A 19,827-nucleotide genomic window follows, 5' to 3' on the forward strand; every position below is an offset into this window, starting at 1 on the left:
GCATAACTCTAGAGATGGCCAACACTGCTGATAATAAGCCAGATTCTGAGGGCGAGGCAGGACCTTCGGGTATTGTTGAAGTGGCTTCTGATAATGAAGAAGTAGCTCCGTGGGAAATGTAATTTTTTTTTTCGAAATGTACACTCCCTTGTATTGAAATGGAATGACTTTTCTTTTGGTTAAGTGTTGTTTGTTCTTTCTCCCAAATTGACCGTATTTGCCGAACTGATCATATGCCCGATCTGTTTCTTGCTCGGGTTACTGCACTCGCATGACCTGTTTTGATGTTTAATACTTAAGTCTCCTCTTCGCCTAAGCCTTTGGCTGACTTTTCTTTGCTTGCCTATGCCGAGGTTCCTTCGTTAGCTCGGCATCCTAGCCCTTGGGCTCTGGTAGCGATTTCGTCCACTTCGCTTGGCAGTTTATAGGTAGTATCGCCTTAAGTTGATGTTCCAGCTTGGGGTACTTGTTTGCCCTCTAAGGTTTCGAGCTCGTATGCCCCCTCGAGCGTTCTCTTTACACTGTAGGGCCCTTCCCAATTTGGTCCAAATTTGCCCACGCTGGGTTCGGGCACCATGATCTTACGGAGAACCAGGTCGTCGGCGTGGAAGTTCCGCTTCTTTACTCTAGCATTGTAGTACCAAGCTACTTTTTGCTGGTAGGCTACTGTCCGGATGTGCGCAAGGTCTCTTACCTCATCCAGTAGGTCGAGGTTGGTACATAACTCGTCTCTGTTTGTCTGATCATCATATGCTTCTAGTCGTAGTGTAGGTATTTCGATTTTCACTAGGATTACCACTTCAGTGCCGTAGGTGAGTTTAAAGGGGGTTTCTCCCGTGGCAGTTTTTTTCGTAGTTCAGTGAGCCCATAGAACACTCGATAACTCGTCCACCCACAACCCTTTAGCTTGGTCTAGTCGTGCTTTCAGTCCGCAGAGGATGGCTCTGTTCATTACTTCTGTCTGACCGTTTGCCTACGGGTGTGCGACTAATGTGAAGTTCTGACGAATTCCCATATTTTAACACCATTCTTGGAACTTGATATGCTCAAACTGCTTGCCGTTGTCGGAGATCAGTACCCAAGGTAGCCCAAAGCGAAATACTATGTTCTTCCAAAAAAAGTTCGTATGTTTGTGGTTGTAACTGTTGCCAGAGGTTCAGCTTCTATCCACTTTGTGAAATAATCTACTGCCACCACTAGGAACTTTCTCCCACCTGCTGCTGGCGGTAATGGCCCCAGGAGGTCGATGCCCCATTGTGCGAAGGGCCATGGACTGGTGAGGTATTTGAGGTTGGCGGCAGGGTGATGGTGGATATTGGCATGCTTCTGACACTTGTCGCATTTTCTGATGAGCTCGACAGTTTCTGCCTTCATCGTTGGCCAGTAGTATCCTTGTCGAAGTGCCTTTTGGGCGAGGGCTTTGCCTCCCAGGTGTCCGCCGCATAGACCTTCATGAGTGTCGTGGAGTACGAGCTCGGCTTCAGCAGGTCGCAAGCAACGCAGGTAGGGGAGCGTGTAGGTCCGTCGGTACAACCGTTCGTCTATTATGATGTATTTGGTTGCCTGGCGCTGCACCCTCTTGGCTGCATTGTGGTCCGCAGGGAGGGTTCCATCTAGCAAGAAGCTCGCGAGTCGGTCGATCCAGCTCGATTTTGCTTTAAGGATGGGAGCGACCTCCTCTGCCCCACCGAGAATGCTAGGCCAAGGTAAGTCCTCTATGTACACGGTTCTCATGGCGTTGTGACTGATGCTGGCTAACCGGGACAAGGCATCGTCCTCAGTGTTCTCTGACCTCGGGATTTTCCTGATGAAGTGTGACTGGAAGTTGAGTAGAGCCTTCTTTACTTTTGCCAAGTATGCGATCATAGAGAGTTCGCGTGCTTTGTATTCGCCCATAACCTGGTTGACCACGAGCTGGGAATCACTACAGATAACTATGTGCTTTGCTCTTACCTTTTGCGCTAGGTTCAGCCCGGCTATCAGTGTCTCGTACTTTGCCTCGTTGTTGGATGTTGCGAACTCAAAGCGTAGTGGGTATTCCAATTTTGTGCTACCCGGGCCACGTAGGACTATTCCAGCCCCGCTGCCCTGCTGGTTTGAGGAGCCATCTATGTGAAGAATCTAGGGCTCCTCATCCCAATTCGTGTTTGGCCTAACCAGGAGAGATGCCACACTAGCTGCTACTTCACGGGGTTCAGTCTCTATTGGCTTGGGAGCTCCGGGTTCACCCAAACTAGGGATCTCGGGCTCAACCGGCCCAGGGGCTTCGAGGTTGAACGTGCACTCGACGATAAAATCTGCTAAGGCTTGGGCCTTAATGGTAGTTCGTGGCTTATAATGGAGGTCGTACTCGCTGAGCTCGATGGCCCACTTCGTCAGCCGACCGGAAACCTCGGGCTTGAGTAAGACTTGCCTCAGAGGTTTGTCAGTCAAGACGATGACGGTGTGAGCCTAGAAATATGGGCAGAGTTTCCAAGCTGCAATTACCAGTGCGTATGCTAACTTTTCTATCTGCGAGTATCTCGTCTCTGCTCCCTGCAAAATTTTACTAATATAATAGATGGGCCGCTGGACCCGATCTACTTCTTTTATTAGTACCGAACTGACCACCTCGTCGCTTGCCGAGAGGTACAGTTCTAAGACCTTGCCCTCCTCGGGCCTGGCTAAGGTTGGCACAGTAGCGGGGTAGCTCTTTAGCTCGTCGAGTGCGAGCTGGCAGTCTCAGGTCCATTCGCACCATTTGCCTTTGATTGCCTTAAAGAAAGATAAACAGTGGTCTGCCGATTTGGACATGAAGCGGCTCAGAGCGGCTATGCGGCCGTTTAGCCTCTAAACTTCTTTTACTTTTCGGGGTGGTCTCATATGTAGGATGGTCATTATCTTGTCTGGGTTGGCTTCAATACCTCGCCGATTGACAATGTACCCTAGGAACTTACCTGATGTGACACCGTATACACATTTGCTAGGGTTCAGTTTCATGCTAAATCGACGTAGAATTTGGAAGACAAAATCTAAGTCTTGTATTAATTCCTGTGAGAACTGCGTCTTGATGACCATGTCGTCTACATAACATTCTATTTTCATGCCAATTAAGGGCCAAAATAGCTTATTTACAAGTCTTTGGAAGGTCTCCCCAGCATTCTTTAGTCCGAAGGGCATGACCTTGTAGTAGTACAGGCCGAACTCGGTTATGAAGCTAGTTTTTTCCTCATCGGACTAGTCCATCCTGATTTAGTTGTAGCCTGAGTAGGCGTCCAAGAAGCTTAGCAACTCATGTCCCGAGGTCGCGTCCACTAGGCAGTCAATTATGGGGAGGGGTAAGCAGTCTTTTGGGCAAGCTCGATTCAGGTTAGTGTAGTCGATTTACATGCGCCACTTGATGTTTGCCTTTTTCACCAGTACCGGGTTGGCTACCCAGCTCGGGTAATGAACTTCCCTTATGAAGTCTGCTGCGAGGAGCTTTTCGACCTCCTCGTTGATCGCCCTCCAGCGTTCTGGGGCTAAGTTGCGTTTTTTCTGTCTAATGGGTCTGACTACAGGGTCAGTATTAAGTTTGTGAGTTATAAGGCCAGGGTCAATACAGGGCATATCGGCCGCGAACCATACAAAAATATCTAAATTTTGAAGTAAGAAACTCACCAGTTCGGTTTGTAGAGGCTCCTTGACGGAAGCACCGATCTGTAGCATTCGAGCCGGATCTGTAGCTAAGGTCGGGATTGCGACCGTTTCCTCTATGGGCAAAGATCGTTCCTTGCCCTGCTTCGTAGGCCGCTCCAGCTCAAGGTCGTCGGCTGCCTTGGTTTTTCCCTTCAGGGCGGCAACATAACACTTGCGGGACTCAAACTGGTCGCCCCGCTCTATCCCCACACCGAAGAACTTCATTGCCAGATAGTAGATGGAGACCACTGCCCGCAGAATATGCATAGTTGGCCGCCCTATTATGGCATTGTATGGGGAGAGGGTCGCGACCACCAGGAAATCGTGGTTGAGTCTGACCGCACAAGGCCATCTACCGACTTCCACAGGTACTGTTATCTTCCCGAGGGGCATGACTTCCTCTCTACTAAAGCCCACCAGAGGAGTTTTTGCGGGCTTCAGTTCGCTTCTCTGCAATTGTAGCTGGTCAAACGCCGACTTGAAGAGGATGTCTGCCGAACTACCTGAATCCACAAGTACGCGACTGATTTTGAAGTCGCTGATCCTTAGTTTTATAACAAGTGCATCATCGTGGGGTAGTGGACACCTCGCACATCGTCTTCCGTGAAGAAAATCGGTTCTTCTGTCTTCGGCCTCTTTGGAGGGTTCTGTCCTTCTCGGGCTGCCTCGCGAACTGACGTCCGGTCTACTGCTGAAGTACACCCTACTACCACCGAACCTCCCACTATCACATGGATGGTTCCACGAACTGGCCTCTCTTCCGGAGGCTATCGTTGCAACGCTTCGACTGGTCTACTGTTGGATTCGGGGGCATCCTTTCCGTGCTCCCCTTGTCGGCCTGCCTTATTGTTATTATTATTGTTATGCTGTACAAAATTTTTCAAGTATCCGCGACGGATGAGTCCCTCTATCTCGTCCCGGAGATTATTATTTCTCTCGTTTGGATTCCCATTTAAGCGAGGTGGCCACTTTACGTATGGGGCGTCTTCGGGACTGCTGGCTTGGCTTCACCTCCCGGGTTGGGTTTCTTCTGTCACCTAGGTTGGAGGGCTCACCTTCTCTTTTCCTTTTCCTTTTCTCGACCCCGCATTAGGTCTTTTGGTTGATCTCTTCCTCTGTTCTCATGAACTTGTCTGCGAGCTTGAGGAATTCGGTCACGGTCGCGGGTTGGCTGGCTACCATGTGCCATTTGAACTCCTTGTGCGTTACTCCTCTCTTGGCCGCCGCGAGCTGCACCACGGGGTCTAATCGCGGTATCTGCAAGCACGATTCATTGAACTGCTTGATGTAGCCCCAGATGGATTCTCCTTCTCTCTGGACTACTCCGAAGATGCTTTCCTCGGTTTTGGGGCACCGCTGGTGACAAAGTGTGTGGTGAAGACCTGCACGAACTGGGCCCAGCATTTTATCGACCCGAGGGCCAGGTTCCTGTACCAAGTGCGGGCTACCCCCCTGAAGGTGGTGGTGAAGGCCACACACATGCATGATTCACTGGCCCTAGCGAGGTGCATTTGGGATTGGAAAGCATCGACGTGGTCATTGGGGTCAAAGGACCCATCATACTTGTCCAAAGGTGGGAGCTTGAAGTCTCTGGGCATGGGGATTGATAGGAGTTTTGATGCGAGGGGGGAAGGAATTGAGAGAATTGGGGCAGCTTTTACCTCGTCTGAGTTCGTCTCTTCCTTACCTCTGATCTCGGGTAGGATATGGGTGGTAGTTCGGCGACTTCGTCGGCGCCTTCATTGTTGAGTGGGCCTGGTACTAGCGTTGCTGGCCTCTGTGTTGCCGAGCTTGATGGGCCTGGAATGTTGGTTGTCTATTGCTAGGGCGCTGAATCGGTTCTCTGTGAGCGGGAACTCAGGCTTGGAGCGCCGAGGTGCTGACTTTACGGGCGAGGTTCCCAACCCACCTGCGAGCTGCGAGGCGGGGGTGGTTTTCCTTTCCCTTCGGCCTGGGGATGTGGCCTGGTTGTTAGGGGGGTTCTGGAGTTGGGAGGATTCTCCTCGGTTAGGGTGTCCACCCTGAGGGGAGGCCTTAACCGGCTCCGGAGTAGGGTGCCAAGGTGGAAGTAGTGACTGGTTTAGGGGTAGGTGGGTGATGAACCTACAATTTATCTATATTTTATGAGGTTTTTGCATGAAATTTTATGATGGTTTAATTAAATTTTGCCCTATTTTAGCTTGATTGCAAGAAAGATTTTAGGGGAGCCAAATCAACAAAAAGAAGGCAAAAGCAAGAAAAGAAAACCCAAAATTTATCAAGTTCAGCCCGGCCCAGCCATGAGAGCAAGAGAATTTCATTCGGCCCAAGAAGAGCAAGTGAAACTCTTTGGAAAATCCTAGGGAAGAAGCCTAGCAAGAAGGAAATTTCGGCCCAGCCCATTTTTAGCCCAAATAACAGCCTAGAGTGTAGCCCACATGAGCTCAAAAGCAAGCTAAGTTGTAGCCCAAATAGCAGCCCAAAGGGAGCTAGGGGCGGCAACTCCTAGAAGTTTCTTGAAGAGAAGGAGGGAGCACTCTAGAAGGTTCATGAGGGGTGTAATACACCCCATTCTAGAGGCTTCAAGAAGGAGCAAGAGCCCCCTTGAAAAACTATATAAGGAGGCCTCTAGGAAGGGAGAAAGTTGTTCAATTGCTTGAGAGGAAGGCTCTCCCACTCTTAGAGGTTCGGCCACCTTGAGAGAAGAGAAGAGAAGAAGGCTAGGCGCAAGGAAGAAGAAGAAGAAGGGATGAAGGAAGTTCAAGACAAGCAAGCTAGAAGAAGAAGGTGAGTTTGAATTGAGGGTTTGTGATTCAAAGATCTTTTGTAATAAATCATTTGTAGTTTCATTCTCTTTTGATTTGAATTCAGTTTCTTAGTTATATGTTCTTTCTTCTTTCTCCTTGTTTCCATTCTTCCTTGATGTATTTCAGCTTGTAAAATTTCAGTTCAGCAATCTAATTCTTTTTGATTCATTCAAATGGTCATGCATTGTACTTGAAGTTTCTTGAATAAGGGTGTGATTGTAGAGTAATTCGGCCAACTAACCTTCAAAACTCAGATCTGAATTCTCAGATCTGAGATTGCAAGATCTGAATTGTTTGAAAGAGAATTCAGATCTGCAATTTTCAGATTGGGCGAATTAATCTACAGCTTGGAATTCGTAGAGTGCTTGAGAGAGACTCTAGGAATTCAGATCTACTATTCAAGAACTGAGTTGAGTGCAAGGTTAGAGATAACTTGCACAATTCAGTTGGTGATCAATTCAGATTTGAATTGATGCCTTAGAAGTGTTTGAAGAAATGCATGCATGGGGATTAGATTCTTGCTAGAGATAGAAGAACCGTCACTCATGCATAGGATGAACATGCGCTTGTGAGAGACTGTTCATGACCTTGGGGTTTCACCAAATCAAGGCTCAATCATGATTTATTCGAATGATCCAAATTGATAGATTGCTGAATTCTGAGATTGACATTTACTGCTTAATCTTCTAACCTGAATTGAAGGCAATTGGGCCAATGATTTAGATAGATTTTAATTTAGGATTTCTTAGCTTTCATTAGAGTTTTGATTTATTTGTTGATCAGATAAGAAATGCTCAATTTAGTATTGGTAATTGTTTCATAAATCCTCGTGGGAACGATACTTCACTCTCTACTTTATTACTTGAACGGCTAGTGCACTTGCTAGTGTCACAATGAGCAACACATCAAGTTTTTTGCGCCGTTGCCGGGGATTTATAGAAGCAATATTAGGAAACATTGAGCATTCTTAATCTGGTATCATTCAGCATTGCATTCATAGTTGGTTTAATTTGCTTAACTTTACATTTTAGTTTTGAATGCAACTACTGTGTCGCCTTTGAGTCCAAAAGGATTATTACCTGTGTCGCCTGTGAACAAATATATTGTAATCTTATGTAATCTTTGAAGTACAAAAACATAAAGATAGAGGAGGGAGTAAATGTTGTGGGTTCTACTTGAACTATTCCATACATGTACACCCACTCCCAACAAAGACACATATACAGAAGCACATACATTGTGAGTGTATCTAAAGTGCCACCTATGTGATCCGCTTGCCTAGCCAACACCAATTACATCAATTTACATGTTTGATAGCTAGTAAGCATTCTCTTTAAATTATCATTAATGTGGTTATAGGCAGCCACCTATTGGCAATCTCAGGTATATTATTTGTACTTTTGTACTTGAAAATGTTTTATGATAAAGGCCATTACCCAATGTTGGCCCCAGCCATCTGAGGCCTAGATGGGGGTGGACTAGAGATATGGACCTAATCACCTAAATTTAGCATAAAGTGGACTAGATGTGGCCTAGATGGCACAAAAGGTTTTAAAATAAGCAGGACTAAAATGGAATATATGATATGTAAATTTAATAATAATTGCAAATCAGGGTACACTTAGACTATCAACAGCAGCTGTAAAAAGAAGTGATTTGTTGCATGTTAAAGGGGCTAAAAGGGCTATGGGGTAGACCAAATAGAATGGAATGGCAAAGCAGGATTTACGTAGTTGATCCATTTAGTTGGGATAAGGCTTGATGATGATGATGATGATGATGGTGGTCCCTCTCTAACTTGAACCCCAGTTCTCACTAATACAGTCTGGGATTTTGCCATTGACCAAGCAATGGCCTCTAAAATGTTTAATTATATATAATATAACTAATAGGATATAATTTAGATATGTTAAAATATTATTTGGTGTAATGGTTTTGGCTGCATAGTTAGGGTACAGAAAAGAGTTCGGTCTTAGGATAGTTGGGTAAAGATATAGGTTTCACTGGTTTTTTGGGAAATGGAAAGGCAAGTTATCGTTCTTCTATGGTGATCTCCATAGTTGCTTAGTTAGTCTTCTCGCCAGATTGCTGAAGGAGGTAGTCCAGTGTATTTTGTCTTTTTTGGATCTCTTTGTACACTCTATTCTGTCTAGTTTATCAATTCACAATTTCTTTGATGCTTACGAGGGTTGCTGAAGTCAAATTATTTGTAGCTTGGTGCGGCAGATTCCCAACAGCCAGACTTGCAGTGGTGAACGCAGCTGCTACACAGATCTCAAAATTTTTAAACGATCTCCATCCCATTTTTATCAGAATATATGATAAACTCGTGCCTCAAATTACTATTGAACACAAGTTGAAATTATTCATTCAGTGCTATATGATTTCCAAACGCCAAAACCGTGGCTCGTGAGCCTATGAAGCAAAAAAAAAGGGACCCTATAAAAGTTTTCCTTAACCCATTTAACAAACAGAACCACTGAATAAATACCTCCTGAAGTTGCAGAGGTTAGGGAGGATTCCATTCTCTCGGCCACATTCCTTCGCCTCTGATCAACATTTGTAGTTACATTAAAAGGGGAAAAATCAAGATCATGTGATATCATCGAACGTACTTCCTGATATTCATTCAAAATTTCATATTTTGGAGGAGAGAAAAGTACCTTTCCATGCGCTTTGGATTTAAAGAAAGAATCTGCAATCAAGCGAAGAGGTGTTCTGGCTCTGTAAAACAAGAAAACAGCTAAGAGGGTAACATTATATATGACCAAATGACTCGTTTCTTACTATGTATGCTTGTACAGATGGATGGACGAATTATACTTAGTACTTACAGGGATCTATGCATACTAGAGGCCTCAGTGGAAGTAAGAGCAACACTAGTGCTTGCGATTAATGTTTGCGACTAAGACGGGGTTTTCGCCGGAGACAGATGGGAAACCGTCAAACCGCTTATTCCTCACCATCCAAGGTTTTAATAGCTTCTCTCCGTTGCTGCAATTCTGGAACTTAGGTCGAGAATAGCCGTTGGGTTTATTTCAGACTTCTAACCAGCAACTGTTACACATCTATAGTTTCCAGCATATCTCGATCTGAACCAGCAACTGTTAAGACGCATCATCCCCGTGCATTGGAAACATCTCGAGGGATTTGCTGTGGGGCGATTGTGGGTTGTGCCCAGTGGGAAGATCATCCGATCTCTCCTGCTGCGATTTTTTATTGTTATTTATTTACTAATAATTAATCACGCGTTGTTTATGAGAAATTTTTGTTGATGTTAATTATTTGAATTTTAGATATGTCATATATATAGAAATTGAAAATTGATAAATGTAACAATACATTAAAAATAAATTTAAATGTTTGTACCAAATAACAATTATTATTATTATTATTATTATTATTATTAAATTTTGTGTTTCATTTCTATCATAAATTAAAATAGTCTTTTATTTTAACAATTATTTTTATTTAATATGATGAATATATAACATTATAAATGTTCTTAAATGTTTTTGATAAAATTCTGTACATTTTTTTTTTGGTGTTCTATCTTTTATTAAACATTTATTATTCAATTATGATATCATGGGTCTTTTAGAAAAGTTGGATCAATGATCCACTATTTAAATAAGAAAATAGCTTTGGTTCGAGATTAATTTTAAATTAGGAAAATTTATAGCTTGGGTGTTTAAAATTAGGCTACAGGTTAGTCCAGAAATCAACAAAATTTTAACAATCGGCTCTACATTTCAAATTATCATGTCATTGGAGGTTTATTTGGCTATTACCTCTATGGAATTCTTAATCCATGTTAAACACAACAAAAAGCTTATATTGAAATTGCCCTTTAATGTTAGGTGATTGGAAAATATGAAAAAATGGTTTTTAGTCTCGAGACAAACTTGGTGTAGTTCAAAAATCATTACACCAATTTGATAAAATTTCATAAGAAGCTCTTGGCTTGAGAGAGTAGGAGGTCGAGAGATGATTGCGAGAGTGAGAGAGAAGAGAGGGAGATCAAGAGACAAGAGGGAGTGGGAGAGAAGCTGAAAACATATTTTCCATATATGTTTTTTTTTTTTTTTTGTCCAGCATGGATTAAGAGTCCTATGTTGTCAACAGCCACATAAGCTTCAAATGACATGGCGAGGGTTTTTATAATTTGAAATGTAGAGTTGGTTGTCAGAGTTTTTTTTGTTTCTAAACCTACCTGCAACCTAATTTTAAATGTATAACCGACTTTGACTATAATTTTCTATTTAAATTATATATTTTACTTACATTATATAAATAATTTTTACTTATCACACTTAATTTTTGTTTGTCTATGATATCATTTAATTTCACCCAAAACACTAACCCACCACCCAAAAAGAAAAATAGTTTGATTTGTAGGTTGACATTAAATTTTGTATTACATTTCATCATTGAAAAAAAAAATTCTTATGTATAATACATATTTTTGTTCAATATAATGGATGCATAATATTAGAGGTGTACCCAATATCTTATTTTTTTTATAAATATATAACATTTGATATGTGCCCAAATTTTTTTCTATCTTTTTTTTTTGTATTTTCTATTTTTAAAGATTTTATTATTTGACTATTACATCATTTCATTTCTAGGTAGATTTTAAATTTGGCATTCCATTTTCATCATTAATAAAAATACTTATTACATTTCATACTTATTTATTTTAAAAATTTTATTATTTAATTATGGAAATTTTGATTAATCCATTTGACCCCAAATGATTGAATTGTTTGCCCACCACCAGGAGGGAAGAAAATGATATTGTTTCAAATTACTTTTCAAAATATTTATTTTTATACTATTAAAATTAATATTTTAGATTTAATTATAAGAGTTTAATGATGAGAAAACTATATTTTAAATATAAGATTTAATGATAGAATATGAAAATATTTTTATTTCCAATTGGTTTTAGATTTTACATTCAATTTCAATCATTAATAAAAATATTTCTTATTTATCATACTTATTATTGTTTAATATGTTAAAAATGTTCCCAAATTTTTTTAATTTATATTTTTTTCATTTGATCTATTTTTAAATTTTATTATTTAATCGTGGCAACATGGATTAACCCATTTGACCCAAAATGGTTTAATTTCTCACTACCACCTAGATGAAAACTCTATTTTTTCTAGTTAGATAAAGTATAAGCTTTTATATTATTGGAATTATTAATTTATTAAATATGGATTTAATTGATAGAACTTAAAGATGAGAGAGAAGAAACAAAATTAACTTAAATATAAGATTCAATGAACATGAATTCAAGTTAATAAACTAAATATTGGATTTATTGAGAGGGAATTGAATGCATTGAATATCATAAAATTATCTCTTTTCAACTCATTTAATATCAATAATCGATTACCTTATTTGCCCTCACTTTTTACCAATAAATTTAAATGTAGAGGGGTAAATTTTGTCCTAAAAAAATCCAAAAACTTTCTTGAGGCCATTTGTGCTCTTTAAAGTAGTATAGATTTATTATCCTAGCCCATCCTGAATTTGTCTTCGGTCTCATTCGAGTAGCCTTTATAGCCTTCCAATAAGAATATCTCATTGTTTATATGTGGGATTATAACTGATAAAGGTAACTTTATTTTAAAAAAATATCAAAAAATGGTAGAAACATTGTTCATCTCCTTCCTCCTTTAGACCACTGAACAAATGTCCCCACCTTTGGTCTCTAGTCTCTTTCTCTTTCTTGAGTTCATATCTTGTGAACCCATGGGTTCACGGGATGCACAAACCTACCAATAAGAATGGTTCATGTTGGCATTTTGAACTAAAAGAACAAATCCGAAATGACTGTCCTTCTCAACGTTGTTTTTCACTTTAGGGCTTTCTTTTGGAAGTGCTCCAAAAGGCATAATGGCGACTCTCTTTTTTTTATTTTGCTTTTGGCACGGGTTCGGCATTGGCGGTGACTACCCACTTTCTACCACGATTATTTCCAAGTATGCCAACAAGAAGACTCGTGGCACCTTCATTGTTGTTGCTTTCACCATGCAAGGATTTGGGATCTTAGATGGCGGGGTGGTTTCAATCATCATCTACTACAATCAAAGCCAAGTACTCTTTTCCAGCTTATGAAATTGACGTCAGTGCCTCAACTATCTCACAAACTAATTACATATGGATCCTTGTTCTAATGTTTGGTGCATTGATTCAATTGATAGGTTTCTTCTTCAAGGCAGTGTTTAGCCCATTGAAATCCTATTTCCATACCAAAATAGGGGTTAGGGCTTGGGGAATTCTTCCAAAAAAAGCCTTGAAGTAAAGAACAAAAAAGTAGAGATTTATGAATAATATTTATTAATCTTGAGAGAGATTTATTCAGTGGTTTGGATGAGGAAGAAGATGAAAAGTGTTTTTGCTCTTATTTAATATATTTTTTTTAAAAATTAACCTATTTCAAAAATTATATTAAAAATATTATTTTTATTGATATTAGGGCTCAAAAGTTGCCCTTATCAGCTATAGTTCCTTTATTTTATGGGAAGATATTCCCAATACAGATTGTAAAAAGGCAATTGGAGCATTGTATAGAAGCCAATCTCGCCCATTCCCATCTCGAGATGTCAACTTTCACCAAGATTTGATTGGCGCCCCACATGCACATCTTAGTGTGCATTGGGAATATTCACTACTTGCCATGGGAAGATGTTTTCAATATATTGCTGGAATGAGCTGTAAGACGTCTGTAGGGCACACTCTAGGATGCTAATGCAAATTCATTTTTACCCTAACCATTGTGTATTCGTTCTAATGAGGTGGTTTTTTTATTAAAAAATGTATTTTGGTATGGGAATGGGTTTTAGGATTTTACAAATCATATAGATATTATTATCTATTTGATATTGAATTTGATGATATTTTAAATTCTATAAAAGGATAATTGATAATTTATTTAACTTATGTTTTTTAATCAAATAAGTGGAAATTTTTTATGTTTATATTATTTTATTTATTTATTACTTATATATAACAAAAAATAATAAAAAATGGAGCAGAACAAAACTACTCTCCACCCCACCAAAGACAACTTCCACAGGAGTCCGGGAGGAGTAACTGGCCGAAATGGAGAAAATAGATATCCCTACTCAAGAATGGTTAAACTAATATAGTTGGACTTGGCGTAGATGAAAACAAAACCCAATAGCTAGGCAGGGAGTTTATTACATGGCGATGATCAACACTGCTGTTTGATCGTCACCATGATTAACATACAAAATGCACTTGACACGATGCATGTCGGCCAACCAGGTAGGAACCAAATACATCCCCCTTTCACTGAGAGAAGAAAACGAGAAAGTCTTAATACCAGCAGCTAGACGCAAACCACGGAAATCCAGAATAACAGGACCTGCCAGCAGAAGAACATTCAGATTCGAACAAACTGCTTCCATATTGGTTTTGACAGATAATATAGTCATAATTGCGGGTTCGATCAACTTTTACCCACCATGTCACAGAAAACCATTTAGCTTGGTCAATGACCCGTTGAACCGAATAGTTGAATTAGTAACCCGTTAGATTTGTTGAACGGGTTACCAAGCCTTTATTTATTTTTTTATAAACATAACATTATGGTTGACCCAAATGGTTTAACTGTTAATCTATAATCCACGTGGAGGAAAAAACAATGTATATGCTTTTATAATTATAATATATATATATATAAAGTTTTAAACTCTTTATTTTATCTATAAATAGAGTTTGGTTGAGTGTCTTATTTTTTAATAAAGAGAATAGATTAATTTCAAAAAAAAATTCACTATATTCTGTTTGTCATATTTCATATAATGATATACAATATCAAAGTCATGAATTAATATTAAAGCCATTTTTAGTTAAATTTATTAAGCTGCATTTGGAAACTTGCAAATAAAGTGTGAATGTAACTAGGTTCATTGTAATTAAAAAAAGGGATACAATATAAAAACCTCCTTTAAAGTTTCTGACAATCATAAAATCCTCCCCTATAGTTTCATTTTAATAAATACCTCCATTGAACTTTTGAGAAATTCAACAAAAACCTCCCTTCCGTCATTATCCCAGACAGAAAACATCAGATTGATACACCAGTTTTTTCCAAATACCTATTTTACCCTTTTATTGATTATTTTACATACAAAATTACAGAAATAACCCCATTTTAACTCAACAAAAACCTCTTTTAATGATCACTTCAGTAATTTTACATACAAAATTACTGAAATATGTTTTTTGTTGAGTTAATTAAAATGGGATTATTTCAGTAATTTTATATGTAAAATAATTTATAAAAGAATAGAATGGGTATTTGGAAAAGACTGGTGCATCAATCTAATGTTTTTCGTCTGGGACAGTGGTGAAAGGGAGGTTTTTGTTAAGCTTTTCAAAATTTCAGGACAGGTATTTGTTAAAATGAAACTATAAGGGAGGCTTTTATGATTGTCAGAAACTTAGGGGAGTTTTTTGTATTTTACCCAAGAAAAGGCATATTACTTTATTTGGAATAATGTTTGCATCCATTATAATTAAAATTTGTTTGGTAAGAAGCAAATTTGTTAATGAAAAACTAACCCAACTTTGCATTTGTGTGGACTGAAATGCATTATATGCATATTTTCATTTACACTCTATTTGCATGGCTTCCAAACGTAACCTTAATAGCATACAATATATTAATAGTTTTTAATTTAATATATTAATGTTATTCAGCATCTGATTGTAATAATTTAAATTCGACAGAATCCAATGGATAAGATTTAATTTGGATCCGAATAAAAAGGAATTAAACTTGAGTTTATATGAGTGTGGATCTCCTGCCCACATCTACCCACATAACATTGCAGTCACACATGGAGAACATTTCATCCTCCTATATAATATTATGCAGGGAGAGATATTCTCAATTTACGGAGGTAGTGTGTTGTGGGTAGACATGAACAGAGTTATCGTGGACAAAAAATCCGGAGTCGTTTTATATGGCATTCAATTCAATCCGAACTGTTTGCGAGTATAAACGAAAGTAAACCAAATTACCTGTTACCATAAAAGAATACACATAAGTCTCACACTTCATCCACTTTTCAAGGTGGATTCACAATAATACATGAAATTCCATCGATATTCATGGTTTGTATTTGGAAAATTTTTTTTCTCTTTTTTGTTGTTTTTTCCATGGGGTCAGACACGAGGGGTAGCCCATACTTCCACTACAACTAGTTGCAGGAAGTCTTCCCAACCAACCACCAGGACTTGGTACCTTGCAAATTGCAAAAGTGATTTGTATCACATATGGTTGAGATAGACCTTATTTCTTGTGTTCATACTACAAATTAATAGTTGATCGACTGCAACGGCATATGATGATGGGTGATGTGTTCAGAGTCTAGCAAAGTCTAGAGTCTTCTTCCCTTGGTGAGCCGCACCAAAGTAGTTAGTCATGTATTCTCCAAACAAGAGATGCCTGTAAACGGTCTTGCCGTCCTTCTCCGCTAGACCCGGCAAAGGTCCTATCATGGTGTGTGGTCGTGGGCTTACAAAAATAGGGACTGAAACTCGCGCTCTAGTGCTGCTGGCGATCACCCGATGCTCCGCACTCTTGTACCTCCCATTGCTCAGTATCTGCAATATTTTATCGTATTGGATCAGTTCTTTTTTTTAAGCAGGCAGGCACTGCGAGGAACATCTCCCGTCACAGAGGGCGCCTCCGACCTCACAGACACATACCATCATGCATTAGGAATATCTCCCGGGAAATGTTTCAATGCATGCATGAGACGTGTCTATGAAATCGGTGTGAGGCGCGCGTTGTGTGAGGATCAGATCCCAATTCGGCACTGAATCAAAACCCTAGTTAAGAAGCGCTCGCAGCAGTCGATCACGTACCTCCAAAGTGTCACCCACATTGACTACAATTGCACCTTCCACGGGAGGAATCTCTATCCACCCTCCGTCTTCAACCTTAACGAAGAGGCCTCCGATGTCATCCTGTAAGAGAATGGTGAGGGCTGCCAAGTCGGAATGCCGGCCTACACCTACCGTCAGCTCCGGGTTCGGGCAGGGTGGATAGAAGTTCATGTTCACAGCCTTAGCTTCCATGTAGCAGCTGAGGAGAGACTCATCGTACTCTACTCCAAGTCCCCTCAGGAGAGCACCCAGTATCCCCTGGATCATCTTGCTTGCCGCTTTTAGATAGTCGAGCGCAGCTTCTCTGCAACCATATATACCAGTTAGTAGATCTATGAACCAAGAGAAGGAATTTTCTGCAAGCATGGGTCAGACCAGACGGGAGAAAAACATCAACCAAAATAAAATTAAGGAATATAATACGAACCGACATTCACGCGGCCAGAAAAGCATAGCCTCTTCGTCGTTCATATAGATCATGCTTAAGTAGTCTTTCCATTCAAGAGACTTCTCGGCCTCCGGCGAGAAGCTGGTGCTGTAAAAGACGTTTGGGCAGGGCGTCTTTCCCTTTAAGTAGACGGCTTTCTTCTCCGGCGACAGGTTGAAGAAAGTATGTGCATCCTGCTTCGCACGTTCCATGACTTGGAGTGACACTCCATGGTTCACCACTTGAAAGAATCCGAGCTTGGAGGCAGCTTCGCAAATAGCAGCAATAGTTTCATCCTTCTTCTCTCCTTCCAACCCGGACAAGTCAATAGGTAAGCCCAAAAATGGTGATGCATCAATTGTTTTCTTCCTATCAATTCTCTCGTCTGGAGGGTGGATATATCGTGGGGGTACAGAGGTTATTCCTGAATCAGCTAGTCCTTTCACTCCAAAACCTTTCTTCACCACAAATTCGAACACATCGGATTCGTGATGAGAGGCAGAGACTACAGGAGAGGACGAGAAGGAAAAGGAGGAGGAAGAGGATGACTTGTTGATAGCATCCATGGATGCAAACAATGGAGCAAGGCTCTTATGTATTTGACGTATGTATCTCTCTTCCTGGTCGATGATAATGAAGCTCAATGCGGATCTCATGTCATTGAAGAAGCCTCTTTTATAGACAGCCACTTACATTATAACTTAGTACACCTAATTAAATGAAAGGTTGGAGTTTGACTTCTTCAAATCTAATTAATGATATGTTGGACATTGGACACTTAGACACTTGACCTAATAAAAGTTGATACTTGCCTATACCCTCCACCCAAAACAATAAGGGACTGTTTGGTTCCCGGGAAATATTAAAACCTTAATGACATGAGAAGCCTTAATAACATATTTTATATTTTTTGAATATTTTATTCTTTATCTTTTATCTGTTGTTTGTCACTCATAGCTTACCGTCCATAAAAGATCTATTGTAAGTTATAACTCGTAATAAACTATAGTCATTTCAAACAGTTTTTTTTTTCTAAATTTTGTACTTAAAGAACCAATAACTACATCAACAAACAAATACTAATAAAACATATGATTAATATATGTAGTGAAAGTTGAGTTAAAATATGAGATTAAGAAGTTTGTACAAGATTTTGAGGGATGGGAAGAAGGTTGGGTTGGGCCCAACCTGAGCCCAACCAACCCGAAGTTGACTTTGGGTTGAGTTGGATTGGGTTAGGGTTGAAGGAATTTAGTTAGGTTAGGGTTGGGGGTTTAGAACTTAGGGTTGGCCTCAACCTGACCTAACCCGACCCAACTTGCAGCCCTACTACACTTGTTCCCTCTTCATTACATGTAGTTCTAGGCTAATGTATCTCTATTATCTGCAACAATGAAAAGAGATTGATAGAGCTCAATAAGAGGATTTTCAACACACCATGGATCTCCTCATAGGACAACTTGGAGACATCCCCCACTTTATATATAAGCCCTGTTATGAAAGAGGTATGGGATTTCTTAATCCTATCCTTTACTATGCACCCACTCCCAACCAAAATTTCTTGTGCAAGGGTTGATCTCTAGAGTATGTTGGTTCATTAAGCCTCCATCATTTTCTAGGTGGTTGGGGGGGGGGGGGCGGTATGGGAGCTAATATTATTATTCTAGTCCATTAGATGGTACTTGAACTCACCCTTTCACCCTCTCCATGAGAATACCTCTTTATGTTTGATAGAGAGTTAAAGGAAGAAGGACCATAAATTCTCATAGTTTAACAATTGCTAAGGTTGTAAACAACATAAAATAAAGGAGAAATCATCGTTGGTCAGTCCCAAAACTTCCTCTCAATGTTAGTTTTCATCCATTTATTTTGGGATTTAAAGAAGTTGTTGACAAAAGGTATGATCCAGGTTTAGAAAATTTTGTTAATAAATGTTTGTAGGGTCAATATTGGGGTCTAGGGAGGTGAAGATGGATTTGAGATAGATAGGTTTAAAAAAAATTCTCAAGATAGGAAAATAAAGAAAGTTAACAAAAAACATGAAGATTTGACATTTTATAAAATAGTCTAGATAGATGACATGCAAGGGGCGACTAAGTTTGGTAGCATTTTCTCATTAGGAAAAAAACATTTTGTTAACAATAAAGAGGAGATGAGGCATGAAAGGTCATTACCCAATGTTGGTCCCCAGATAAAATTTGGCATTACTTTTATTTATTGCATGAAGTGGATGCTCTCAGGCTCGAAGTTGCATTTTCATGGTTGTCATCCTGAGATTTTACTACTAAACCAAGCAATGGCCCCTAGAAGAGATTAGAAATAAAAAGATAAAAACATACAACCTAAAAAAAGAGAAAAAGAGGTTAGTGCCAACATGAACAAATCAGCCCATTACATTATATCATAATGTCATAATGCTTGCTTATGTTTTCCATTTGCCCATTCTAGCCATGTTTGATTTCCTTGTTAGATACTGTATGCATGAGTGTTCTATCCACATATGGTTTAGATTCTCATATTTCATTTGATTTTTGTTTAATTTGCCACAAATGTGTATAGGGTAGGAGAAATGTGCAATAATCATACCCAACAGCAATTTTGGAGCATATTTGCAAAACTGTTGTAAAGGAGAGATGATGTGCAGTAACCATATCCAACTAGAGCCTATTGTTCAGTTAGATTCTGACTGTTGAACGCAGAGGTTGTTTTAACGTTTGTAGGGATGATGTGAATGCCATTAGCCCAAACTCGAAAGGTGTTGTTCAGTCAGATTCTGACCAACAATTTCAAATTTAGCTAGCAGCAAGAAAATGGTGAAAATTTGCAAAACTAGATTTTTATCTAGATGTGTCATACCTGGACATCAAAAAATTTGAGTGGTTCTTATCTAAAAAAATAAATGGTTCACATATAACAAAAAGTGTTATTTCCCCTTCTAGAAAAGCTAATGGTGAAAGGATAAAATTGGTAAAAAGTGAAAAAAACAACTTACCCAAAAAAGTCAGTATTGCAAAA

At 39.6% G+C, this 19,827-nt stretch overlaps 1 protein-coding gene and 1 long non-coding RNA gene across 2 annotated transcripts; both read right to left on the reverse strand.

Annotated features, from left to right (window-relative positions):
• Nucleotides 1-7,497: 7,497 nt before the first annotated feature.
• Nucleotides 7,498-9,667, reverse strand: LOC148849799 (uncharacterized). Its single transcript, XR_016099980.1, has 4 exons — nucleotides 9,278-9,667; nucleotides 9,107-9,167; nucleotides 8,935-8,992; nucleotides 7,498-7,531 (listed from the first exon to the last, which is right to left on the reverse strand). It is a non-coding gene; the product is annotated as an uncharacterized LOC148849799 (long non-coding RNA).
• A 5,825-nt stretch (nucleotides 9,668-15,492) lies between these two features.
• Nucleotides 15,493-17,453, reverse strand: LOC148849800 (scopoletin 8-hydroxylase-like). Its single transcript, XM_088947342.1, has 3 exons — nucleotides 16,813-17,453; nucleotides 16,365-16,689; nucleotides 15,493-16,100 (listed from the first exon to the last, which is right to left on the reverse strand). Exons 1-3 carry the CDS (start codon nucleotides 17,376-17,378, stop codon nucleotides 15,858-15,860), a joined length of 1,134 nt encoding a protein of 377 aa, XP_088803468.1. The 5' UTR covers nucleotides 17,379-17,453; the 3' UTR covers nucleotides 15,493-15,857.
• Nucleotides 17,454-19,827: the final 2,374 nt, after the last annotated feature.

The sequence above is a fragment of the Nelumbo lutea genome, chromosome 5 (assembly GCF_056320005.1).
Source record: "Nelumbo lutea isolate HS-2025 chromosome 5, American lotus-T2T, whole genome shotgun sequence".
NCBI lineage: Eukaryota > Viridiplantae > Streptophyta > Magnoliopsida > Proteales > Nelumbonaceae > Nelumbo > Nelumbo lutea.

Coding starts and splice junctions, on each gene's coding strand:
- LOC148849800 (XM_088947342.1), bottom strand. CDS start 17,378: ATGGATGCTATCAACAAGTCATCCTCTTCCTCCTCCTTTTCCTTCTCG. Junction 16,690..16,812: donor TTCTGGCCGCGTGAATGTCG/GTTCGTATTATA, acceptor ATATGGTTGCAG/AGAAGCTGCGCTCGACTATC. Junction 16,101..16,364: donor ATGTGGGTGACACTTTGGAG/GTACGTGATCGA, acceptor AAAATATTGCAG/ATACTGAGCAATGGGAGGTA.